Source organism: Schistocerca nitens, chromosome 2, assembly GCF_023898315.1.
Source record: "Schistocerca nitens isolate TAMUIC-IGC-003100 chromosome 2, iqSchNite1.1, whole genome shotgun sequence".
NCBI classification, from domain to species: Eukaryota; Metazoa; Arthropoda; class Insecta; order Orthoptera; family Acrididae; genus Schistocerca; species Schistocerca nitens.
The window spans coordinates 1025033266-1025060433 of record NC_064615.1 but is presented as its reverse complement, the minus strand read 5'-3'; the positions used below and the strand labels follow the sequence as shown (position 1 = coordinate 1025060433).

Sequence of the window (27168 nt, the reverse complement as noted above, 5' to 3'; positions counted from 1 at the left end):
TAGTGTCTGTACTTGCATTACAGTTATTGAATTCACAAAATTTCCAGTTCTGGACAACACTGCGAGACTCATCAAAAACATTAGTGCCAAATGAGAAAATACCTCAAAAATGTGCAAGCAGATGACATTTCCTGTAATAAGGAAAAGTCTGACATAAAGTACCAGCACTTATGATGTTTTGTATCAATAAAACAAAATGTGTTTGGTGACAAAACACAAATTTTTTATAATTGAAAAATTGGATTTGAAATATCATCAATAATTATTCATTATATCACACATTGTGAATTCACTATATCAGAGGTGATCCAGTCTCCTTGATGTAATAGTGATAAAAAGAAAATTATTTGAGATAGGGCCAGCTATGGACAAATATGAGCAGCTCTATACAACTTTGAATAAGTGACTATAATTAGATTTAATACATTTCACATATTAAATCTATGATACTTCAGCACCATGGAAACAGCATCTTTTAATTCTAAATGTTCCGCTACAAATTCAAAATTCAGTACCTCTGTGCCTCTTGTTTTTTAATTTATTTTTTAGCATATATTTTACAGCTTTTCAATACTTCATACATCACTTATTCTTCTTTGTCCCACAGGCTGAATTACAAGCTGCGGCACCTACACAATAAAAAAACCCATATATTAAATACCATATAGGAGTAAACTATCACTCTATTATTGTAACAGAAAAATTTGACAGTAACTTCTACAAAATTTCTTCCCTGAAATTAAAAATGTAAAGTTGGTGACTGAATATCACAACTTCTTAATTCTCACTTAAAATATGTATAACAAACAAGCGGCATCATCATCACTTAACTCATCTACCCAGGCTAAGCAGCCTGCATTTGGGCTTCTACTTGGGTCGCATTACCTGAGCAGCCTGTCATATGCGGTGCTGATCATTTCTGGAGTATTTTCTGTAATGTGTCCCTCTGTTGCTCTAAGATTTTTCGCTGGCAAGATGAACATTATTGTAGACGTAAGAACTCTTTTCTAACTTTGAAGCTTCTCTGCAAATTTATGGTTGTTACAAATCCTAGGAGATTCCTTCAGTAGTTCCTGATCTCATTTTGGTAACCCATTCTCAAAGTTAAATCATTTTCAGATTATTTTGATTTGGAATTACATCTCTTGTTGGAACGTAAGACTGTAGTGTTACTCCTGCTGAAGCAGATGGCTTAAAACTGTTGCTTTCAGAATAGACGGAGGAGTTATCAATTTCACTAACATCAAATAACTCATTCACACTATTTTTCTTTGTGCGTATTTTCACGATCTCTAACTCAGTGCAATAATAACACCCTTTTATTTCCTTTGTGGAATGGAGTAAGAGAAAAAAACAGTCTTACCAATCCTGATGAACAATAGACTAAAGCAAAATCATATCCAGGAAAACACAACTTAGCAGCCAGTAATGTGAAAAGCTGCTGATATATGAGCTGGAAACTCTGATGTATGCTTATACTTGTCAACAGCACTCAGGTACCTGAGTGGCAGTGCAACTACATTAGTCATTAGTGCTCAGGGTTCAGCAAGGACACCAAATTTAATATTGTCAACAGTGGTGAAGGGAAACCCAAAGCCCATGCTTAAACTCATCAACAGCACCTGGGGCGTAGTGGAGCATGACAAGTTAACTCATGAACAGCAATCAAAAGGTTACTATAATACAAAACATACAAAAGAGATATATCAAAAAAATTCAAAGAAGGGCAGCACATTTTGTATTATTGTTAAATATGGGAGAGAGTGTCACTGAAATGATACAGGATTTGGGCTGGACATCATTAAAAGAAAGGCATTTTTCGTTGCGATGGAATCTTCTCACGAAATTACTATCTCCAACTTTCTCCTCCGAATTCGAAAATATTTCATTGACACCATACTACATAGGGAGAAATGATCACCATGATAAAATAAAGAAAAGCAGAGCTCATACGGAAAGATATGGGTGTTCGTTCTTTTTGCACATTATATGAGATTGGAATAAAAGAGAATTGTTAAGGTGGTTTGATGAACCCTCTGCCAGGCACTTAAATGTGATTTGCAGAGTATTGATGTAGATGTAGATATCAGGTTTATGTAACTTATGATACACATTTTTTTTTTTTTTTTTTTTTTTTTTTTTAGCAAACGCTACTCCAATCCAGTGTCCTCACTTTCATAAGTTCTTTAGATTGTAGCTAAGTAATAACTTTGCCCCTCCCCATTTTTGTCTTCTTTCTGTGGAATATGTTGAACAAACTGTAAAATTTTATATCATTCATGGACCTCAGCAAAACTATACCTGAAATGAAAAACTTACATTCACAATTGGAGGCTGTGAAAGGACATACACCACAGCATTAGCGATATGTTCTGGCTCCAGATAGGGAAGCTGGGAAAAAACTTTGTCCTTATCAATTTCCTTGCTGTTATCCATGATTTCAGTCTTCACTAGGCCTGGACATATTGCCTGCAACAACAATGGAATCATTAATTTCTCTTGAGCTCTACCATATTAGAAAATTCATATACAGATACTAAGAATATTCTGATGATGAATTATGGTAGAATTATGATGGTGGTTGCAAATCTGGAAAGGAAGATATGTATTTGCTCAATTACAGACCACTCTGCATTTATCACAGAAGACAATGAAAAATTAAAAGGTATGTGGAGAGCAATCTCTGCACCTCTCAGACCAGTGACCACCCCTGCATTGTGGTTTGGGGACAAAAAGAAAAAGAATGCTCTTCGATTTGTTAAAATGGCCTGCTCAAGCTGAAACCTGATCACTTCAAACATCTTCATCAAAAAAAAGTCACCAAACAATTCTATATTTTCTGAAGATATTTTATGTATACATGGAGTGCATATGGACCTGAATATAGCATTAATGAGATGCCAAAATAGGTTGTCTAAATAAAATAACTTCTGTAAATATACAGGTTTGGCAAATTTCCCTTGGTAAACATCTCACCAACCACTGTCTCGTATTCATAATGGACAACAGAGATCAAACGTCTTCAGTTCTTCCCCATGCCTGATTAGGTATAAAAAATTCAACCCCAGTAAATTAGAACTTAGTGGCATTAATTCCCCAAAGAGTAACTGCTATTCTCCTTGCCTTTTTTTGTGAAGAATTTAAGAAATTTGATTGAAATCAGCAGATATTTTAATTAATATAAACAGGTACTTTCTCTATAAATGAAAATGTAAAAGAAAAAAATTTCTTGTGAGAAATGAAGGCAATATGGGGTCATGGCATGTAGGAAAAAATAGGTAGTAATGAGACTGAGGAGTGGGATGTGGGGAGGGGGAGGAGGAAGGGGGGGGGGGAGAATAAGGGGTGGAGGGAAGTGGGAGAGGGAGGATGGGATACAGTGTCACAGAAAACATGGTGCTAAGGATAGAAAGATTAGCAGCAATATACATAATAAATATGTATATTACTATGTCCTATATAATGAATTAAATACACAACCAGTACACAAAACAAATAAAACATTTTTGGCATTCCAAATTAATCTTGCAGTATGTGCAGCTAGTAATTAAACTAAATCAAACATATTCACTTGGAAAGGGTGCAAATTACACAATCAATGTTATAATAAAGCAATTTTACTGGACATATTACTTCCAATCCAAAAATCTACAAAACCAAAGCTGTCCATAATTACAACATTTTCTTTTCACATTTTTCTTTACAATAAAGTAAAATAGTCTTGAGCAAAAGTGATTGGGGGGGGGGGGAGGAGGAGGCAGGGGGGGGACAGAAGGGAGGGGGGGGGGTAGATTGTGGAACAGAAAAACCAGTGGGCAGTACAGAAGGAGTGACAAGGGGTGGGGCATAGACAAGAATGACAGGTCATAGCAGTGGAGTGTAAAAGCATACGGAGGACAGAATAAAGTATAGAGTGTGATATACAGTAATAAGCAATACTACATACATAATACCACCTGACAGAACACACCAGTGGAAACAATCAGAATATCAAGTGAATGGGTGTCTTCACTAACGTGTTCTGTCATGTGGTATCATGCATATCATATTGGTTATTACTGTATGCTACGCTCTATATGCTATTCTGTTCTCTCTGTGCTTTTACACTCCACCCCTCCAATTCTCCCCCCCCCCCTCTTCCCTCTTGTCTACTCACCACCCCTGCCACCCCTCCCCTATTGTCCACTGGTTCTTCTCCTCTATCCCCCCCCCCCCCACTTTGGGCTCAAACCATTTTACTTTATTGTAAAAAATTTTTGCTGGTTAAAAAGAAAAACTTGTGATTATGTACAGGTTTGGTTTTATAGACCTTTGGATTGTTGGAATTGATATGTCTGGTGAAGTTGCTTCACTATAAAATAAATAGTAAAATTTGTACTTTTCCCAGTTGGATACATTTGATTTAGTTTATTACTAGCTGCATAGATTGTAAGATTAACTTGGAATGACAAAAAAAATTGTTTACCTTGTGTACTGGTTGTGTATTTGGTATATTATAAAGGATGTAGTAATATATATACTTATTGTACATTTTACTGATACTCTTCAATTCCTTTAAACTTCAGTTCTCATTGACACTCAATGAACCCCATGTTACCTCCCCCCACACTGCTCCACAGTCTCATACCTCTCTATTTTTACTTTTACCCGCACAGCCATGACCTACTATTGCCTTCACCTCTCACAAAAATTATTTGTTAAACCAGTCCTTTTCAGTGATGACACTGTGTCTTCATTACTCTACACCAGATGTGTTGATCACATAGACAGAATTTTTATTGTTATTAAAATATGTGACTTTTCATGTAGCACCTTCACTTGTATGTATATAAAATGGTTCGAATGGCTCTGAGCACTATGGGACTTAACTTCTGAGGTCATCAGTCCCCTAGAACTTAGAACTACTTAAACCTAACTAACCTATGGACATCACACACATCCATGCCTGAGGCAGGATTCGAACCTGCGACCGTAGCGGTTGCGCGGTTCCAGACTGTAGCGCCTAGAACCGCTCGGCCACCCCGGTCGGCATATATATAAAGCTTTTATTTATTTATTTTTTAATGTAAAAGATCTACCCTGTAATGATTACAGATATCAGTTAGATATGAATCACAGTCATCTTTGCAGTATACATTTAGAATGGCTTATACTACTCCACCTTGAGCACATCTCAGGCTCACTGCTGGAATTCTGTTGCACACATTCTTCTGAGCTATGGACAGTATATAAAAATATGTTGTGGACAACATGCTTAGTTGACTGAATAGTGTCATTTTCATTAAAGTCTTATGTACATGGTGTATACATGGACAAGGAAAAAAAATTCCCGGATTTTCCCCAGCTTTCTCGGTTGAAAATACACTTTCTTACATTTTTCCCCGTGTTATGTGAGAGTATAGTTTTCCTCGGCACTGTAAAACTTATCAGTCTTTTGAATGTTTATGGTTTTATACGCCGACGTAGAATTTCCCGGCACTTTAAGAAACGAAACTCAGGGGGAGGGGGACACACACGTTTTGGAAAGATCTTTGATGTGCAGCAGCAACATGCACACTGCATATTTTCGTGTTACGGAGATATAAATTTGAATTCCACCAAACACCACATGTTACTTTCCAAGGCAATGAAATCGAGATTGTGAGGAGCTTTTGTAAGCCAGTTATAGCTCATGTCATGTGATCTAGCCAGCTGATGACGGCATACGACACATGATGTAGTCAGCCAATAGCAATATCACTCTTAAGTAGCGCGAACACACAAATAAGAAAAGTTGATGGTTTAAATTAATATACATTGTGTTGCTACAAGAAAAACAGATGTTTCACATATAATCGTAGTCTCAAAGATTAATAAGCTGCAAGAGAAGCTAAGTTTCCACATATAATGTTGATCTTTTTTGTGCGTGTTACACTTTAAGATATATCGCACAAATGTGCCAATAAAATTTTTAATAATGACGTAAATGTCTGATTTTCTGGGCTCGAAATTCTTCTAGATGGTCGTCCTCAAAGAGTTGATTTTTGATTGAGAGTCAAACGCTATGTGATTTAAGAAATTCATCGTACATTCTTGCATCTAGTTCATCTTGTGTAAAAGGAAATTTACTTTGAAAGCAACGCTTTTCAAACCACCTTGACCTGTTGGAAACTGATTCATTTCAGCAGTTGCCAGATAGCGCCAGATACCAGGCGTCACCGTTCTTGCGCAGCTACGATGACACAGGAAGCCCATATGTTCGTACGTGTAAAGCATTTAAAGATCTTGCACTACGTCACAAAAGAAACAAGACATCAGAGGACACGTCAAGTTCATCGGAATTCCGTGAACCATACTAATTGGGCTTAAAGTTCACATTTGTATGTCCAGATTCGGATGGAAATTTTCTTGAGTACCAGTACTGTATTATCTCATGTTTGGTTCTTTATTATGGCACAATGCCATGCGAGCTAGAAGATGGAAAATGTGCACTTGAAATGCAGAAAACAGTTGAAACTAGCCAACAGTGTGAAATTAAACACTTAGTTTCTAATAAATTGACTGCCTCAGTGCAAAATATTAATAAAAGCCAAATATCTTTAGCAAAGCGACAAAAATAACTTCATTCTTCTCCAAGGTGATTAATGCTTGACTGTCAGAAAGGTGGAAATAAAAGATGAAAATAATAACATATTTTAGCCTTCCGTAATCATGCAAACATATTTTAATTCATTTGATAGCTCCCAGCCACAGAGATCCATTTTGTTCTCATTTGATGTGAGAGTAATAAATGAAGAGGAAACAGCAAAATCACTAAACATAAACACAGGTCACGTGGAGACTACCCACCACAACTAGGACTGCTCTGTGCATCAGCCCCGGATCTACGATATTTCTGAACCGGGGCAATACTAGATAGTGGTGACCAGCCACACATCCATAGCCAGAAGCGGGAGAAGGTACTACCCATACGCGACTCAATTGTGCATGCACAAGAGCCCGCCCGCAACTGCTCAAACAAATCTAATGTCAACAGCTGTCACGTCACGCTCATCGGAGGCAACTTGTCATTATGAATCATTGCATAGTCTTTCTAAAGCCTTTGACACACTTTGCTGTTGGCAGACGTTTGTGTGAGCACTACGTTTTCTTGTTGTATATGGCGGATTTCCTTTGCGGCTTAAGTTTTATTTTCGTTTTTTCTTCCTCTTGTTAATGTTTTCTTGCTGCAGTATTATCCTGCAGATGTGGGATACAGTAATGTCTTTTGTTGGAGTATTGGTTCTTACCAGTCAAAATCACAAAAATTTAACTGAAAACTAAAACAATGAAACATTCCCGGAATTCTAAAAAATTCCAGGGTTTTTCCCGGTTTTCTACCGGATGAAAAAAATTCCCGGATCTCCCGTTTGTCCTGAGTCGTATACACCCAGTATGTAATATCACTGATTTAGTTGTAAAAATTGTATATTATTCATATTTCATTCCTGTCATTTAGTAGGCACAGTATAATTAACTGGAGTCCCAGCCAACTAATTTACTCAAATTTTTTAAACTACAGTAATAGTTTATCTGAGCAATCGTGGGAGTTGTCATTTTTGTAAAGAGGAACCAACAATTTTTAAGGACTGCTGTTTCTTGCATCAGCATGAGACTATACACAGTGCACATATACAGACACAGATTGCTTGTGTCTGTATATGTGTGGATGGATATGTGTGTGTGTGTGTGCGAGTGTATACCTGTCCTTTTTTCCCCCTAAGGTAAGTCTTTCCGCTCCCGGGATTGGAATGACTCCTTACCCTCTCCCTTAAAACCTACATCCTTTCGTCTTTCCCTCTCCTTCCCCTCTTTCCTGCTGAGGCAACAGTTTGTTGCGAAAGCTTGAATTTTGTGTGTTTGTTTGTGTTAGTTTGTGTGTCTATCGACCTGCCAGCGCTTCGTTTGGCAAGTCACATCATCTTTGTTTTTAGATATATTTTTCCCACGAGGAATGTTTCCCTCTATTATATTCAACTACATATTTGTACACACGAGTTATAATTTCCAAAAAACATATATTTTAGCCAGTCAACAGGCAATGACAGCTACCTGTGAGACCAGCAACATAAGAGTTAACATCAAATGGTGACAGATAAACACAAATGTGTGACACAACAAAGAACAGTACACAGCATCAACTGGTTTTACTTTCATCCACACATTCTATTCTGAAAGTTTTTGGTTTGTATTGTAATGAGTTGATAATGGGACATATTGGCTGTGCATTCATAGATGCCATATTCAAAAGACAATTGCACTCCATATGGGTTGGTATTCTGCACCCTGTTGCTACGCTGAAGGCTCACCAATTTAAGACATATTCTCCCACCTATTCCAATGGACTGAGAGTGAGAGGTAACTACAGGCCACAGCACAACCACTCATGGCTCACCTGGCCCTCATCTCCACCAATAAAAGGATGGAGAAAGAAACTGAATGTGTCCTCTTCAAAGGAACCAAATATGGATTCAGTTTAAGTGACTTAGAAAAATATTACACTGTTGGACTTCTGTATCTGGAGATATTTGTGCCATGCTGTAGAGAACATAGATAGCAATAATAAAACTCAAAATACACTGGCCAATGGATAACTGTGGTGACCAGTTGTACAATGCTTTACTCTGTCCATGTTATACTTCAAGAGTGTCCAGTCTCTCACTTCTCTCAGATCAGGATATCTAGATTGTTTGGTCCAGTGTTTCGTGTTTAAAAATCTACATTTGATTTAGATTTAATACTTTCAAAATACATCACAATATAATATGATATAAATTAATAGAGGGAAACATTCCACGTGGGAAAAATATATCTAAAAACAAAGATGATGTGACTTACCAAACGAAAGCGCTGGCACGTCGATAGACACACAAACAAACACAAACATACACACAAAATTCAAGCTTTCGCAACAAACTGTTGCCTCATCAGGAAAGAGGGAAGGAGAGGGAAAGACGAAAGGATGTGGGTTTTAAGGGAGAGGGTAAGGAGTCATTCCAATCCCTGGAGCGGAAACACTTACCTTAGGGGGAAAAAAGGACGGGTATACACTCGCACACACACACATATCCATCCACACATATACAGACACAAGCAGACATATTTAAAGACAAAGAGTTTTACATAGTAATAGGAAATTAAATGAAATGATTGTATGGCATTGCTGGCCGGGAGGCCCCATCCGGGGAAGTTCGCCTCTGAGTGCGAGTCTTACTTCAGTCGACGCCACATTGGATGACTCACGTGCCAGCGATGAGGTTTAAGTGATAATGAGGACAACACAACACCCACTCAATGAGCAGAGAAAATCTCCAACCTGGCTGGGCCCGCTGCATGGGAGGCAAGCATGTTACCAACCAGCTAAGCAGGTGGACTATAATAATTGTAGTTGTAATAGAATAAAAATATTCATAACATCAAAAAAGAAATATGTTTGTTAATCTTGGTACTGATCAGTGAATAAAACACCATACCGTAACCCTGATTCCAGATTTCTTCTCAAGCAAGTCCTTTCTGAGACCCTCTGTCAATACCTGAACTGCATGCTTGCTGGCAGCATACATGCTTATACTTGAGGAACTTGGAGGCAAAATGCCAGCAATACTGAAAAGTAATAAAACAAAACAAGGTCACACAAAACCAAAAATGATAAACTGTATATCTCAGAAGGATACAGCAACAAATGTTGCTAATAACAATACTGAAATTTATATACTGGCATGAGATTAGCTTGGTTATTTAGCAGCATCATATTTACATCTATCGATCAGGTACAAGTATATATTTTCATTTTACAATTTTATAAATATGCTCTGAAATGTAACTACCTAACCCATGTTGTAATGTAGTATTCAATACAAATAATTAGTGGACAACCCAGTACAAAAGCATTTCTTGATTTGAGGTTTTTTTCTGTATTTTGCCATTGTTGATTGCCATATGGTTTTCAGTAAATAGTTGACATTTTTGTTGCTAATTAAAGGATTTTGAACCATTTATAATTAAATTTATTAATCTCCAAAATTAATAACATGTAAAGAAGCATAAATAAGCAAGGTTGTGGCACTTTATTGTTACAACATAGAAACTAGAACATTTTACAAGAACTGTGAAGCCTTTGAAAAGTACAAAAATTATTGCATCAACTGTAATAAAATTTACAGAAAAGCAAACCATGTATTTACATTAATAAAATGAAATGGTCACAAAATGTTATAGTTGTAATTCTCCACGACAGGTAGAATGACCTCCAAGAGCTTAGTGTTGTTAGTGTTTAGTGTTGTTACCAAGCCTGGTAGGGCATATAAGGGACCTGAACAGTGTCAGGTGTTGATCACATGGAGATTCACATACTTGTGTGAGATAACATTACTGGCATTTGACAGATTTTGAAAGGGGCATCACTATAGGTCTCCAATTGGCTGGCTGGTCAAATTGTGAGGCTTTTGTATGTGTCAATGGCTCAATATTGGACTGCATGAGAAAATGATGGCAGGCGTACTCATTGTCAAGATACCAGTCACGGATGTCTGACCTTCACAAAGGAAGATTGCCATACTGTGCACCAAGCACATTGTAACTCATTCACATGTGTGTCTTTCGCCCAATAACAAATAATGGATTCCAATCAAAGTTCTGTGTCATCCTGCACCACTGGTCAGAGACTAGCAGCAGTTGGACTAGCAAATTACTGTCCAATGCTTAGGCTGCCATTAACACCATAACACAGGCAGCTACATTTAGATTGGTGCTATGACTGGGAAGCATGGACTGCTGATGAATGGCATTGCATTTTGTTCAGCAATGAATCATGATTCTGCACTAACCCAGGAGACCATCATCAGCAAGCTTGGTGATGACCTGGTGAGAGGTCCCATTGCTCCAATAATTTGGAGACTCACAGTGGCATTACTCTTGAATTCATGGGTTGGGAAGCAATTGAGTATGACTTGCAGTCATTGCTAGTAATCATTGCTGGAACTTTGGTAGTCAACAGTACAACATGGACATCCTGTATCCTCATGTGTTACTTCTCATGTGATAGTACCATGGTGCCATTTTTCAACAGGGCGATGCTCATTTACACATGGCATGTGCCTCTATGAACTGTCTGCTTGATGTTGAACCAGAAAGATCCCCAGATCTGTCCCTGATAGAACATGTGTGGGACCAGCTTGGACATCAATTCCATCCCACTGCTAATATCCAGAAAACCAAGGAACAATTGCTGCAGTTGCAAGCCAGCTTACCTCACAAGAGTACAACTCCTTTATGACACTCTTCCCAACTGATTCAATGTATCATTCAGGCCCAAGAAGGTGCAAGTCTTATTGACAAGTGAGCTTGAACTCCCAAGTTCACTTTGATCTGATTTCATAATCAATACAGCAATGTCACGTACCCTCTCAACGTAAGAGGGTTTCATTTTGTCTACTCCTTACCTTCTGAGTGCTTCACTGTTTTTGTCAAGCAAAGTATAAGAAATGTCTGATGAAATAGTCTGTGAGTAAGTAAATCAACTGTGACTGATACAGCAATATAGAATAAAAAATAGTTATTGTTTAGGACTATAAAATCATAAGTGGCAGAGGCCACAAGGATTTTTCCTTTTTTTCCTTTTTGGACTGCCTTGGTGGAAGCTGCTGTATGATTTTTCACCTTACATAGTAAAGTACAAACCAGTCTCTTGTTATCTCTTCTAAATTTCTGAACCAGTCTGTCTTGCTACCAATGATAAGTATCTCAGTTTAATTTATTAACATTGCTACTCTCATTACTCATGTACAATGATGTGATTCAGCTTTTGTGTTCTAAAACTCTCCTTGCCAAGTTAACTATTCTAAAATTATTAATTTTTACTATGTACTTCAATGGGGTAGTAACGCCAGAACTTTATGTAGACATATTTAATTATAATCAGATTTTACATAATTTAACATTTTTTAATACAACACAATGCACTAGCACACACTTTAAAATCTACTATACAATCTTCATACATATTTCAAATTTATTGCAATGAAACTGAGAGAGGTGACATAGTGGTTAAGACACTGGTCTTACATGGTGGTTCAAATCCCTGTCCAGCAATCCAGATTTAGGTTTTGTGTGTTTTTTGCAAACTGCTTAAGGCAAATGTCAGGATAGCTTGTTTTAAAACTACAGGGCCAACTTACTTCGATAATCCAAGGTAATTTTTCTTCTCTAATTACCTCATCATTGACAGAACATTAAACAATGACTTTCTTTCCATTTTATTATAATGTACACCTTCTTCCAAAACTTTGCAGTTGAGATGTATTCATTGACTGAATATGTAGTCTTTTCCATGTAGACTCCTTTTATTACTTGTTTAAATGGATCTTTAAAATGAATTAGAAATATTAACCAGTTAAAAGTTGTGCAATTTTCTGTCAAATTATTTACAGAAGGTTGAAAAGACATAGAAACTGACTTAAGAGAAAATCAATCTGAGTTCAAGAGAAATGTAGGAACAGAGAAGACAATAGTCACACTATGACTTATCTTATAAGATAGGCTGAAGAAAGGCAAACCCATGTACACATCATTTGTATATTTAGAGACAACTTCTGATAATGCTGTGATTCAGAAGGTAGCAGGGATAAAGTACAGATATCAACAGGTGTCTAAATAAAACATTCCAGGCAAACACAATTTAATGGTCTCTCTCCTTTTGGAAATGTTCAGAAGAACAGACACCACAAACCTAATAATGTCATTCAATGCTTACTTTCTAACAGGACAGTAAATTTTGTCCCCAGTAATAAAGAACCAAATACTGATTCATTAGATTTACTTGTACAGTTACTATGTACAACAGCAATAGACATTACTTTGGCATTTATCAGGAGCTCTACACAGAGAAAGTAAAACGAAGATATACAGGTAGAATATCTTGGTCATGGGTCCAGATCATGAAGATACAGGGGGTACCACAAAAAAAGCTGAAATTATTTTTAAAAAGCTATTTATTTTCAAATTGTTCACAAACAATCTTACCCCTTCAAAATACTCTCCATTACAACTAATAAATTTGTCCCACCAGTGCTTGCACTGTATGAAACATTTTTTGCAGTCATCTTTAGAAATGGCTGACAGCTCATCCCTCATTTCTTTCTTGACATCTTCATTGTTGTCAAATCAGTGTCCTTTCCTGCCCCTTTTAATGTGTGGAAATAGAAAAAGTCACACAGAGCCAGGTCAGGCAAGAGAGGTGAGTGGGGAGCAGAACAATGCCATTTTTGGCCAAAAACTGTCTAGCAGAGATGGCTGTGTGTGCAGGTGCATTGTCATGGCAGAAGAACTAGACCCTGCCTGCCACAAATCAGGCCTTTTTTGACAAACACTCTTGTGCAATCTTCTTAAAACTTCCAAGTAAAAGATTTGATAGACAGTCTGACCTGAGGAACAAACTCTAAATGAACTATGCCCCTGGCATCAAAAGAGCAAATGACTTTTTTGGAGTGTTTGATGATGACATCCTCCAATGGCTTGACTGCTGATTTGTTTCTGGGTCATAACTGCAGTACCATGACTCTTCACCAGTTATGGCCTTTGACACAAAATCTGGATCAGTTTCAAGCTGTTGTTTCAAAGCATGACATGTATAACACCCCAACGACCCCCTTAAAGTCAATTAAGACAGAATATCATAATACAAAGTACCTTGGCAAATACGACATCTTTGCCGATAAGCTAACACCAATAAGTTTTGATACAACAACATTATACATCACTGAGAGTTTTTGTTATGAAAAGAGGAGGAAGAAAATTCAGATTTAATTTATGAACAAATATCCAAGTGATAATTGCAATTAATTTCTTGAAAACTAAGTCCAAGGTGATGTTAGTCAGAGATAACTTTTATGTGGAAGAGAGTTGTAAGCGCAACAAAGAAATTCAATGCGCCTACAAAACTCTTTCACAGAAGAAGTCGCTTGCTGGCTCTCGTCCTGTAAAGATGTGCGAGAACAATTCTTGTCTTAGTTATTGAGAGTATGGAACATGACGAGATTGTTTTGCATTCAGAAGTGTTTCTTGCATGACGTGATTCACAAACTTTGGAAACTGATTTTCTAAGCAGAGACAGGAACTGATAGATGCGTTTAATTGTGCATAATGGGTAAACTGAACTTTATTGATGAAACTACTGAATATTGGACTTGACTTTCAAATAGTTGGAACTAAAAGAAGAGTGGATAGTATATCAAAGGACTACACTCAATTAGTCTTGAGTGGGACACAATTACACGACTTCACAAAGATAATACAATTACGCTGAAGAGTCAAGTTGTCATAATTGTCAAGAAATTTAATTTTAATAGAATGGACTTTACCAACCAACTGCGTGTGCACGTGGTGTGAAAGTTATAAAGTATTTAGTGGCCAAGGAACAATAAACTGTTCTTTCCAAGTGAAATATCAACTGTGGGCTACATTATTAAGTGATTTGATCAATGATAGTTAACCAATGACAGTTCAGCAGGGACAATTTAATCTGAATATCAAAATACCTACTTCATGAATTGAAAAGAGAACTTTTGAACATTCTTTTTAAATTACGGCGTAGGTTCACTGAGACGTGATCAAAGAGTATCTGTGGATCTCACTTCATACAGGTTCAACAACTCCATAGCAATGAGCCAACAATGTACAAGAAGACTGATAATTACAATGTTTCCTCGCAATTGGTGTTGTGCACGATGCGGATGAGATAAGATTTAACAACTACTGCATATCCGGGCAATGAATCATTCAATCTTAAATCAGAAGAAGCATCCATCATATGAGTTCGCATTTCTGTCTCCCGTTCACCAACAGGGACCTACGTCATCGTGCATCATGTCTCAACTCCACTGCGAGAGCTGTGGCAGTAGCAGCTCTATGGCGTCAACAATATCAGCGCTCGGTTGGAGTGCGGGGATGCCACACATGTTTCAACTCAATGTTACTTTTGATTGTCAGTTACAATCTGAGGAACAAACTTGGCAGCAACCCTTTTCATCTTCCATTAAAATTCACTGAACCAAGCTCCAACATAACCCACTAGTCTCTGACAATTGATCAACTGTCTGTCAACGGTCTATGAGCACAAGCTGTTGAATTTTTCAATATTTTCGTTGATTTGGATAGTTAATGGACGTCCAGAAAGAGATTTGTCACCAATCAACATGTCACCATTTTTAAATCAAGGTTGGTTGGGTGGTATGGGGAAGGAGACCAGACAGCTTGGTCATCGGTCTCATCGGATTAGGGAAGGATTGGGAAGGAAGTCGGCCGTGCCCTTTCAGAGGAACCATCCTGGCATTTGCCTGGAGTGATTTAGGGAAATCACGGAAAACCTAAATCAGAATGGCTGGACGTGGGATTGAACCGTCGTCCTCCCGAATGTGAGTACAGTGTCTAACCACTGCGCCACCCCGCTCGGTTTTAAATCAAGCGAACCACTGATACACTTGGGTTTTTCCCATAGTGTTATTTGTTTTCAACATTAAAACAGTTTCGGCAGCATTTTTACTGAGCAGAAAACAAAATTTCACAGCTGCATGTTGTTCACTTAAACGAAACAAGAACAAAATAGTGGCAGCAAAAACAGTCACTGAAAATGACACAGGCAGCACTAAACTGGATATGAGTTGCGCTGTGCATGCCTAGTGGCGGAAATGAGTACTACACAAGCTCTGGACACAGCAATGTATGTTTTTTTCTTTTTTTTGCACCCCCTTGTATCATCAATGAACCTGAACCAGACAAGGTGCCTGCGATTTTGGGAGGCTAGGAAGGTTTCCTCTAACTGCCTCGTAAGCAGAGTGGCATAGAAGAGTGTCATGCAGATGGTCATGGCATTCCTTATACATCTAACAAATTACATCCTCACGCAATACTGCTTCTCCTTTGAGACTACGATATGTAGACAAGTCTGCAGCACAGCCATGGACCTCTTCATGGGATCCTCCTAAGCAAATCTATTTATAGGCCATCTGGAGGAAACTTTTCTTACTTTCCAAAATTACACCTTATCTAGTTTATGTTCACTGGTGATATCTTCATTATCTAGACCCACGGCTAAAACACCTTAGTCTCATTCCTCCACAGCCTCAAAACCATCTCACCTATTTGGCCTGCCTGGTCCTCCTCAGCTCAACATGTCAACTTCCTGGACATTGATCTCCACCTCTCTGATGGCTCCAGCCACATCTTTGGCCATGCCAAGCCCACTAGTCATCAACATTACCTGCATTTTGGCAGCTGCCATCCCTTCCACCCCAAGACAATGTCTGCTATACAGACTCGCCACCAATGTGCAGGGTGTCAGCAGATGGGAACTCCATTACTCAATATGCTGAAGGTCTCACAAAGGCCATCACAGACAGGCACTATTCCGTAAATCTAGTCCACAAACAGATTTCCCACATCATATCCTCACACATCCCTAAAATACCCACACCAACAACAAACTGGTCACACCCTCAGCATCCAATATCATCCATGATTGGAGCAATCAAACCACATCCTTTGCCAAGGCTTTGACTATTCATTGCCATGCATAGAAACGAGGCACATCCAACCCCCAATATTTCTCACTCCCTCTTAAAGTGGTATTTGACTGACCACCCAACCTACACAACATTCTGGTTCACTGCTATTCCACTTCCAAACCCTTGCCACAGTGATCATAATCCTGTGGAAGACTCAGGTGTCCAGTTCACCCAGCACACCCTTTTTTTGTCCTGTCACAGGCTTTTCTCAAACCATCACAGGCAGGGCCACCTGTAAAAGCAGCCACGTCATATACCACCACTGCACAGCATTTTATTTGAGTGTGTCCACTAGCCACCTGTCCACCAAAATTAGTGGCCACAGACAACCTGTGGCCAAGAGTAGAATTGACCACCTAATGGTGGAACACGCTGCAGAGCCCATCAAGCTCAATTTCAATGGCTACTTCACCTTTTTTGAACTATCTATAAGAGTGTTATTCTTGCAACACATCCTTTGTTTCTTCAATCCTTCTGGTCTCTATCTCTGCTAGCCCCTGCACCCACAACTTCCTCCAAATGATCTACCCTACTGCCTCTAGAGGCTACTTGCTAAAATAATCCAATATGGAAAAATGATGTCTATTTTATCCTTATGATTTCCAGTGTGTCCTTTGGGCCTTTATTTTAGGGTTAAGTAATTTGGAAGAAAAGTGACAGGATAAATATACTTATAGAGGTAACAGTTAATAGCACAACCAAATAATGCAGCTTACACAATGTCAAGGTTATTAAAGAAAACTCATGTAGTATCTTCCATCAAAATATCAGTAGCTACATAAATAAAACGGATGAAATTCTGACATGTCTTCAAGAAAATGAAATGATGGATGGAATTTCAGCAACTGGTTGAGCATGTGTGAACATGCAGTTGTACACGCTCACCACCGGTATGGGATTATGTTCTGGGGAAATTCTGGAGATGCCATCAAAACATTAAAAATTAAAAAGAATTATAAGAATAATGGAAGGGGTAGATAATCACAAATCATGTAGACCATTGTTTCAAACAAGGATGACCCTGCCACTTCCTTGCATATATATATTTCAAAATATAATGTATTTAAAACAAAACTTACATACAAAAAGACCACTCGTCACTCAAAATCACACAATACACAGCTATGATACAAGACAAAAATTGGATGTACATGTTCAAAGTGCCAACACAAAGTTATTTCAAAATGGCCTTATCCATCCTAGTATCAAACTATACAATGCCTTACCAGATACCATTAAATACATACAAAACATTGGTCACTTCAAATCTAAATTGAAGTCCTACTTGGTAGATCACTGCTTTTACACAGTAAATGAATACCTACAAAACTAAATTTTTCTGTGTTAACCCAATGTAGTCTCATACAGAAGAACATTTGTATTTTATCTCTCTGTATATAGTGTAACAACATTTATTTAAGTATTCATCATTAATTGACACATCAACATGTTATTATGTACAAAGGTATATTATATGTAAAACTGTTGATATTAACATAAAAATCCAAATATCTCTAGCACATTGTGCAGCTGTAGATGAAAATGGATCAATAAATCAATCAATCAATCACTTGGAAATTGCCAAAACTAAACAGATTCATCTTGATGGACGCAAGCTAATATCATACAAATGGAGATTTATATCTGCACCTATAATCAGCATATCACTGTGAAGTGAATGGCTGAGGCCACTACACCAGTTATTAGAAATTTTTCCTGATACATTCACATATGGAGTGCAGATTTATTTATTTATTTATTTATTTATTTCTTGTTCCGTAGATCCAGTTAGTGAGTCAATCACAAGGATATGGAACGTGTCAAATTGTACATGTTTCAATTTAAACTTACAATAAATACAAGGGCAATTCAATGGCAAATTGTACATAGTTTAAGTAAGACATACTATAAATACAGTAACAGATACAATGTCAGCTAGATAACATAACAACCATTTGACAGAAAAAGAAGTTTCAAATAAAGGTTAAAGATAAGAGCACAAAGTTAAATCAGATATTAGGCCTACAAGAGTAAATACATGTACAGCCAATCTGTTATTACAAAAAGTGTGCTAATGCCCAAATGCACAATAAAATCAAATGAACTACTTCTAGACACAATAAGTTTAGTGATGGTATACATTTTCTTTCAGGTATTCATCCACAGTATAATAAGATTTCTCTGTCAGGTAATCTTTGAGAACTTGTTTAAATTTTGGCAGTTCTGTATGAACACATTTGATATGTAGTGGTAGAGCATTGAACAGCTTAATGCTGGAGTAGTAAACTCCTTTTTGTACCAGAGTGAGACGTTTCATTTCTAAATGTAGATTGTTTTTGTTTCTGGTGTTATAACCATGGAATTTACTGTTGTCTTGGTATATGGAATAATTTTTGCACAGAAAAGTCAGCAAGGAAAAAATATACTGTGAGGCAGTTGTTAGGATACCTATCTTCCGAAACAAGTGCCTGCAAGAGTGTCTTTGATGGACCCCACACATTATTCTGATTGCTTTTTTTTGGATGGTGAAAACTTTTTTTGCAAGTGGTTGGTTCCCCCAGAATATGATAGCATATGACATCAATGAGTGGAAGTAGCCAAAGTAGGCAACCTTAATAGTGTCAACTTCAGCCACTGAAGAAATTACCCGTAATGCAAATGTTGCTGAGCTAAGTTTTTTACATAGATGAAGAATGTGAACTGACCAATTACATTTACTGTCTATGTAAGCACCCAGGAATTTTGTGTCTTCAACTTTCTGTATTGGTTGATCTCTACATTTTATGTCAATTTCATCGGGATTACTTTGTGATGTATGGAACCTCATATAATGAGTTTTATCTGCATTGAGTGAGAGACCATTTGAGGAGAACCAATTTAAGATGTCATTAAAAACAGTATTTGTAGTTTTTTCAAGATCATGATCAATCAAATCGTCAATTAGAATTGTGGTATCATCGGCAAACAGGGTAAATTTGCTGTTTGTCTCAGAACAAAGAGGAAGATCATTAATAAAGATGAGGAAAAGCAGTGGGCCCAAGACGGAGCCTTGAGGCACACCACACGTTATCGTGCCCCATTCAGACGAGGCAGGTTCTCCAGAAGAGCCATTTAGCATTACAGTCTGCTTCCGATCCTGTAGATATGATTGTAGCCACAAGCCAACAGTACCACCTAAACCATAGTATTCTGCCTTTTTCCAAAGAATTTGGTGGTTTACACAGTCAAAGGCTTTCGTAAGATCACAAAAAATACCCACTGGAGACATTTTTTTGTTAATGGCTTCCAAAACTTGGTTGCTGAAAGAGAATATTGCCTGTTCAGTACAAAGACCGGCACGAAAACCAAACTGATTTTTGCTTAAGATACTGTGGAAGTTGAGATGGTCTACAATCCTCCTGTGCATGAGTTTTTCTAGAATTTTCGAGAAGATAGTTAATAGGGATATTGGGCGATAGTTTGTAACAATGCTTTTATCCCCTTTTTTAAAGAGAGGAATCACTACAGCCAACTTAAGTCTGTCAGGGACAATCCCATCTTGTAGGGATGCATTGTATATGCTGCATAAGACGGGACTAACAAATTTATAACAGTGTTTCAGTATTTTACTAGAAATATTGTCCACACCAGCAGAATTTTTATTTTTTAATGATCTAATTACTCTTATGACTTCGCTTACAGTAACTGGAGATAAGGATAACTGTGGGATTCTGTTGCTAAAAGCTTTCTGTAGGAGGAACAATGATTCTTCCATAGAACCATTACAGCCTGTCTTCTCTGCTGCTCTCAAAAAGTGGTTATTAAATATTTCTGCAACCAACTCAGGTTTCTTTATGATACTGTCCCCTGTTTTAATCTCTATCTGAGACATGTTCCCTGTTGTCCTGCCAGTTTCCCTCTTTATTACATTCCATAGAGTTTTAATTTTATTTTCTGAGCTTTCAATTTCTGATTTTATGCACATACTTTTAGATTTATTTATAACCTTCTTGAGAATGCTACAGTAAAGTTTGTAGTGTTTTCGTTTCTTTGGATCATTAAAAGTCCTGAGAGAACTGTATAACATCCTCTTTGTTCTACAAGATGTTATTATCCCTGTAGTGATCCAAGACTTCTTGGCATTGCCTATATGACTATTTCTAACTACTTTTTTTGGAAAGATGGACTCAAATACAGACATGAATTCATTTAAAAATGAATTGTACTTTTTGTTTACATCTGTTTCCCTATAAACTTGGCTCCAGTCTATCTCTTTTAGGCTATCATTGAATTTTTTAAGGCCCTGTTCATTTATTACCCTAAAAGATTTCCAAGAATGCTCGGAACTGTTGCACACACTGATGTAATTGAGCCTAAGCAATTGACCACCATGATCAGAAAGGCCAAGGATTGGATGTACAGTGATCTCATTGCATTTAGACTTATCTATAAATATATTATCTATCAGACTTTTACTGTTAATAGTAACCCTAGTTGGGAAATCTACTATTGCCATCAGATTATAAGACTCCATTAAATGTACTAAATCAGCTTTACTATTGCTCTCATTTAGGAAATCAACATTAAAGTCACCAGTAATTATCAAGTTCTTGGACTTTGAGTACAGTATGGATAATAAAGAATCTAAGTGCTTAAGAAATACATTCAAATTCCCTGAGGGAGATCTATACAGTGCTAACACTACAGCCGTGAAGTCATTTACAGTAATCTCAACACCACATACTTCAATTTGTTGCTCTATACAATGGCTCTTTAAATCTAATGCATTGTAAGATATGTTGTTTTTTACATAAATTACCACTCCACCTTTTTCCATGATGGTTCTAGAGTAATGCGCTGCCTGACAGTAACCACTTAGCTGTAACCTTTCAATATCTTTCACATGATGTTCACTAAAACATAATACATCAGTATCTTTTATTCCTTGTGGTTCCTCTAACAGAACAGTAATGTCATTTACTTTATTACCAAGTCCTCCCACATTTTGGTGAAAAATCGTCATTTCTTTGGAATTAGAGACAGATCTAAACTTTTGCCTAAAAAATTATCTGTAGCTACAGACACAGTACGTTCATTACTAACAATTTCCTGAAACATTTGAGTTTGAAACCGAGTCTGACTTGAAGGTTGGAGCCATTCAAGTGCGATTGGTTCCAACTTTGGGGTACATTTGTGGACTTCTTCCAATATTTTTGTTTTTAAGAGGGTACCTAATGCTTTTTTTCCTGATCTGTTCAGGTGCATACTGTGTCTTGTAAATAATTCTCGTCCAAAACTGCTTACATCTACAACACAAGTATTTTTAAAATGCTTACACAACTTTGCTAACTTAGAGTTCGTTTGTGAGATAGCCTCATTTACACAGGACTGTGGAATTAAGTCATGTCTCTGTGGAATGTTCACAACAAATACCTTAGACTGATGAAGCGCCGATATTTTCTTCCTGAGCGACTGTATGGCATCATTCCCTTCGTTGCAGGCAACGTTGTTTGAGCCACCTATTAAGATCACACACTCGTTTTTTACTTTTTCAGGATCACACCCCGCTACAACTTCTTGAAGTTTAGCACCTGGCTTCACAATTCCACAAACATCGGCAGCATTAAAACTGCTTTTCACTATATCAGCCATGCCTCTACCATGACTATCAGCGAAAATGTGAAAACGATTTGTTGATGTTTCACTCACAGCAGACTGGATCACACCACTGCCACTTTCATTGCTGTTAACTGAACGTTGTGGCGTTGGAAGTTCAAACCTAACCTTTTTCCGATAGTTTATCGGTACACTCTTCTTACGATTGTTTTCACTTTCAGTGAGACTATTACTAGAACAAAGTACATCAAAATTGTTTACATTCTCGAACCTCGAAACATTTTCTGTAGACGAAGTTTTAGTGCCGATTGTTTGACGCTTGTTGTGTACTACCTTCCATTCTGATGATTTGTCAGCGTCACTTTGCACCGATGTAGCCATGTTCTGGCGAAAGTTTTTGTCCTTCTGTCTGTCTTGAAGCAATGGATCCATGTTTCGCTTCGACTTCAGTTCCATATTTTCGGAATTCAGGCTGTCGATTTCTATTCTTAGACTGCTGATTACACATTGTAAACTAGCAATACGCTCATTATACTTTAATAATTCACTTTTGCACCTTACACACGAATTTTTAACGGCTTCACTGTAACTTGTTTTTGGAGTAAAATCGCGGATATCTACACACGCCGCCATCTTGACATCTGCTGTTTCATTGCCTCCATGCACGCTGTAATTAATCTTGCCCTTACAATCCCTGAGGGAGCAACATGTAAGGGGTCATAGTATATTCCCTGACTCATCATTTAAAGCCACTTCCACTTCTTGAAACTTTGTAAGTACACTATTTTGGGATAGTTTGAAGCTCTCTTTGGGAGTCTGTCTGTTCAGTTTCTCCTTGACAACTCTTTATATTCTGTAGAAGAATTTCTATTAACGTAGTGTGCAAAAGGTGGTGGGTAGGAGTGAATCATTTCACATCATTATGATTTATCATGCAAATGATCCATGGAACATGAAACTAACTTAAGGAATGATTTGCAAATTGTGATTAAGGTCCCACTTCAGCTGAGGAATATTTCAGAACAAATGAAAATTAGTGAAGGACCGGAACTGGAACTCAGCTTTCCCGTTTGTCATGATCAGTCCCCTTAAATATTTCTGCTATCTGAGCATCCTTCCAGGAGCAGTCCAAACTTCCATTTGTCTGGTTGTCTAAATTTCCTAGGGCTTGCACTACACTACCGCGATTCCCACACAGGCTGAGACACTGTTTTTTGATAGTCACATAGCTCTTCTATGGGATGAAATACTGTATTTTAGTGTAGTGACTGTGTTGTACTATATGACTGCATATCTGAAGGAACATTGCTTTGTACTATATAGTACAACAAAGACATTGCAGTACAATACAGTATTTCATGCCATAGCAGGGCAATGTGATGATCAAAAAAAGGTATCTCAACCTGTGAAGGAATCACAGTAGTATAGCATGAGGACTAGGGCATGTGAGCACCAGTGCAAATGGAAGTTATTTGCCCCTCCTGGAAGCATACTTGGATAGTCAAAGTGATTAAGGCAACCACTCACGACAAGTTTTCATTTGTTTTGAAACCTTCTACAGCTGAAGCAGAACCCTAATCACAATTTATGAATCATTTCTCCACTGAAATGTCACTGTTTATTGTCAACACAGTGTCTGTTCCTATGGACATACATGCTTGTCTGAAGGAACACTGCTTTGGACTATATCATAAAACACAGACACTGCAGTACACTACATGAAACTTACTAGCTAATTGACTGAATATTTGTGCACCATCTTTCAGACAGTACTTCATTACAGATAACTGCATCATTTGAGAAAAGTTTAAGGTTACTAATAATATTGTCTGCAAGATCATTAATATTCAACATGAACAACAAGGGCTCCAACACACTTCCCTGGGGCACACCCAAAGGTGCTTCTGTTTCTATCAATGATTCTCCATTTGAGATAACTTGGTGCATCCTCCCTATCAAAAAATCCTCAATCCAGTCACAGATTTCACTTGATAACCTATCAGATTGTAATTTTGATAATAAATATAGTTGTGACACTGAATCAAATGCTTTTTGGAAAATGAGAAATACTCTACCTACCTGACTGCCCCAGTCCTTTATGTCATTTGAGAAAAGTGCAAGTTGGGTTCCATGTGATTGATGTCTTCAGAATTCATGCTAGCTGACATGGAGGAAGTCATTCTGGTGTGACCTGTGCTTTCTACCAACTACTGGGCACAGTTTTTCATTTGAGGGATCTATGGCAGATTATAATTAAACAGAGGCTAACTAAGCTGAAAATACAGTATAGATTCTGATAGGGATTCCATCAGGCCTTGGACATTTGTTCAGTTTTTGATTCCAGTATTTTTCTCAGTACCACTAATACTTATTTCACTCATCTTTTTGGTGGTACGAGGATTAAACTGGAGTACTTCTACTTTGTAAAGGAACATTTGAAAATGGAGTTATGGATTTCTGCTTGTGCTTTGCTACCCTCAGTTTAAGTTCTTGTCTCATTCATGATACTAACTGTGGGACCATTATTAGCCTTTACATTTGAGCAGAGTTTCTTTGGGTTTTGTGACAGACCACTCAACAGTATCATGTGATGATAGTCATTGAAGGATCGTGCACTGCTCTTTTGACAGACAAACACATTTTATTTAGCTTTTCTCCAACAAAAAAGAAAAAGAACGGTGGCTTCATATGCAAAAAATGGAGTTAACACTTCAACTTAATGAATGTTGTGTTGAACAGTTACTAGTGAACAAGTGGGAATTATTTTACGCTTCATAAAACAGCTGGAAACAGTTTTATTAAGGATAAGTGGACTTAACTGGAGAGTTATTGTTTGTGGAGACTTTAACATTGATTTTCTTTCAGATGTTACTGACCAAAGGCACCTATAGTTGTTAATGCTCAGTTTTGGATTATTTCCACAATAAAATTCCCTGGTAGTATTGAAGTACATAATGAAACACCTACTGACAATTTGTTTTTAGAGCCAACTATCTGCAGTGTTTTATCTGTAAAATCAACAGTCAATCTGACCTAGATGGTCAAACGTTAACAAAAAATATACTGATAAGTTACATTCAGACTATACAAGGAACATATTGTATCACAGAATAATAAACAATGCCTTGATCACAGTGTTTACACAAAAATTGAAGGAAGAATTCTGGGGACAAATTTATAAACCAGTTGGTGTCGACATTAAATTTTATCTTTTCTTAAACACATTCCTACAGTATTTTGTGTCCTGGTTTCCCCTAAGATAAAAAAGAGCAAAACTGAACAGAAGTAAGGATAAGGGGTGGATAACTTCCTGAATTAAACTATCTTGTCAGAGAAGAGAGAGCTCTACCAGATTCCAAGGGCTACCTGTAATAAAGATTTGAAACTTCATTACCAAAGAGTAATACCCATCTATAAAACTAGGGTTTAGCAAACCACCTCTAACCACAAAGCTATGCCACACCTTGCAATCTTTTCAAAGGTGTTGGATAAGAGGTCCATGACAGAATATTAGCTTATTTAACTGAGCAGGACTTGTTAACTACCTCTCAGACTGGCTTCTCCAGGAACAAAGCTATACAAGATCTCACAAATGAAGTTATAAGAGAGATAAACAAGAAAATTTATCCTGTCGGTGTATTCTATACAGGCCAAATACTGGAAAGGGGGGGGGGGGGAGGGCAAACTGGGGTATCTGCCCTTGGCAGCAATTTCAGGGGGTGCCAAATTCATATTCTTGAAAACCTTGTTTCGCAAAGCACCTAGTTTCCAGCACGTGTCGGTCTATCGATTATTCACATGATTTGCAAATGCATCCCTGTTGGTTTTTGAACATTTTGAACATATTCTAAGTTGATTTCTGAACAAATCATAAGTTGATTTTTAAATGTGTGCATAGTGTACATCATATCTCTGCCAGGGAAATTCCCATCACATCTAGAAATAAAAAACTTTTCCACAGACAAAATGAGACAGGCATATACAAGCTGAGCCAAATAAACCTGAATGGTTGACTGCCAATTGCTGCTTGCTTATGTGGTTGATTTGGTGTATGAATGATAAGCATTATTATAATTATTATTGAAATTTGTAGATTCAGACTACCAGAGTGGAAATAAATGACTAACAGGACTAACAGGTGAGAAAGATTACTTATTGTCTTCTCAGTGTATCCAAGAAAATGAACTGTTGACAGAAAATTTTTGCCAAACCACTACACTACTAAGGCCCAGTTGTACAGTCACCAGTTAGCAGCTGCTTAAGTTTTATTCTTGGAATAGTGCAGAAAATGCATTGTAAGAACTTGTAATAATGCCTAACTGGAGAATAAATGTGGGATAAATAAACCAGTGATTCTGGCAGGGTTACCAAAATCAACTACAGAATAACATTTAACAATGACAGGAATAGTTACAGAATTAGTTATGACATGATTGTCTGTTAGAATGAGGAAGGAGAAAAAATGGGGACATCACACAAATTATATGGAAGAATATGATGATTCCAAATTTATATAAAAATTTTGTACTACTACTACCTTTCGATCTCATGCTTGAGAAACTGGAGCATATGAATGAAATTTGAAACTATTTCCTAAAATAAAACTTTTTTCTTGTAGTAGACCTAATATGCATTTGATATTAGTAATTCATAAATTATATTCTTTCATGTTATTTATGTAAATGAGGTAGATAAAAGTGATCATTTGTGCCAAAACAGTCTCACTCATTTGTGTGTGTTATAACTGCTGCAATATTAGAAAGGCCTACTTTGTTTTATACAGCAGACAGTGATAAAATAGATGTAATCAGATTAAGAAACCACACCAGTCTTGAGTACTATCCATATCAACAGCTTTTTCAGTATAAGACAACGACATTTTGATTTTTCATGTAGCAAAACGTTTGATGTGCTTTGATGAGTTAATAGATTCATTAGCAGAAAGAAAAGCACATTATGTAAAGCTGTAGCAAGATTAGAGAGAAAAAAATGCTGG

General features: G+C 37.3%; 1 protein-coding gene across 1 annotated transcript in view; it reads right to left on the bottom strand.

Moving 5' to 3' along the window:
• Positions 1–515: 515 nt before the first annotated feature.
• The window catches only part of LOC126237372 (farnesol dehydrogenase-like), a 114924-nt gene continuing 88271 nt past the window's right edge, over positions 516–27168 (bottom strand). The window contains exons 4-6 of the mRNA XM_049947456.1: positions 9492–9621; positions 2320–2469; positions 516–629 (exon numbers count right to left, since the gene is read on the bottom strand). Of these exons, the coding sequence (XP_049803413.1) occupies positions 576–629; positions 2320–2469; positions 9492–9621 (334 nt within the window). The 3' untranslated portion in view covers positions 516–575. The remainder of the gene's footprint in view (positions 630–2319; positions 2470–9491; positions 9622–27168) is intronic.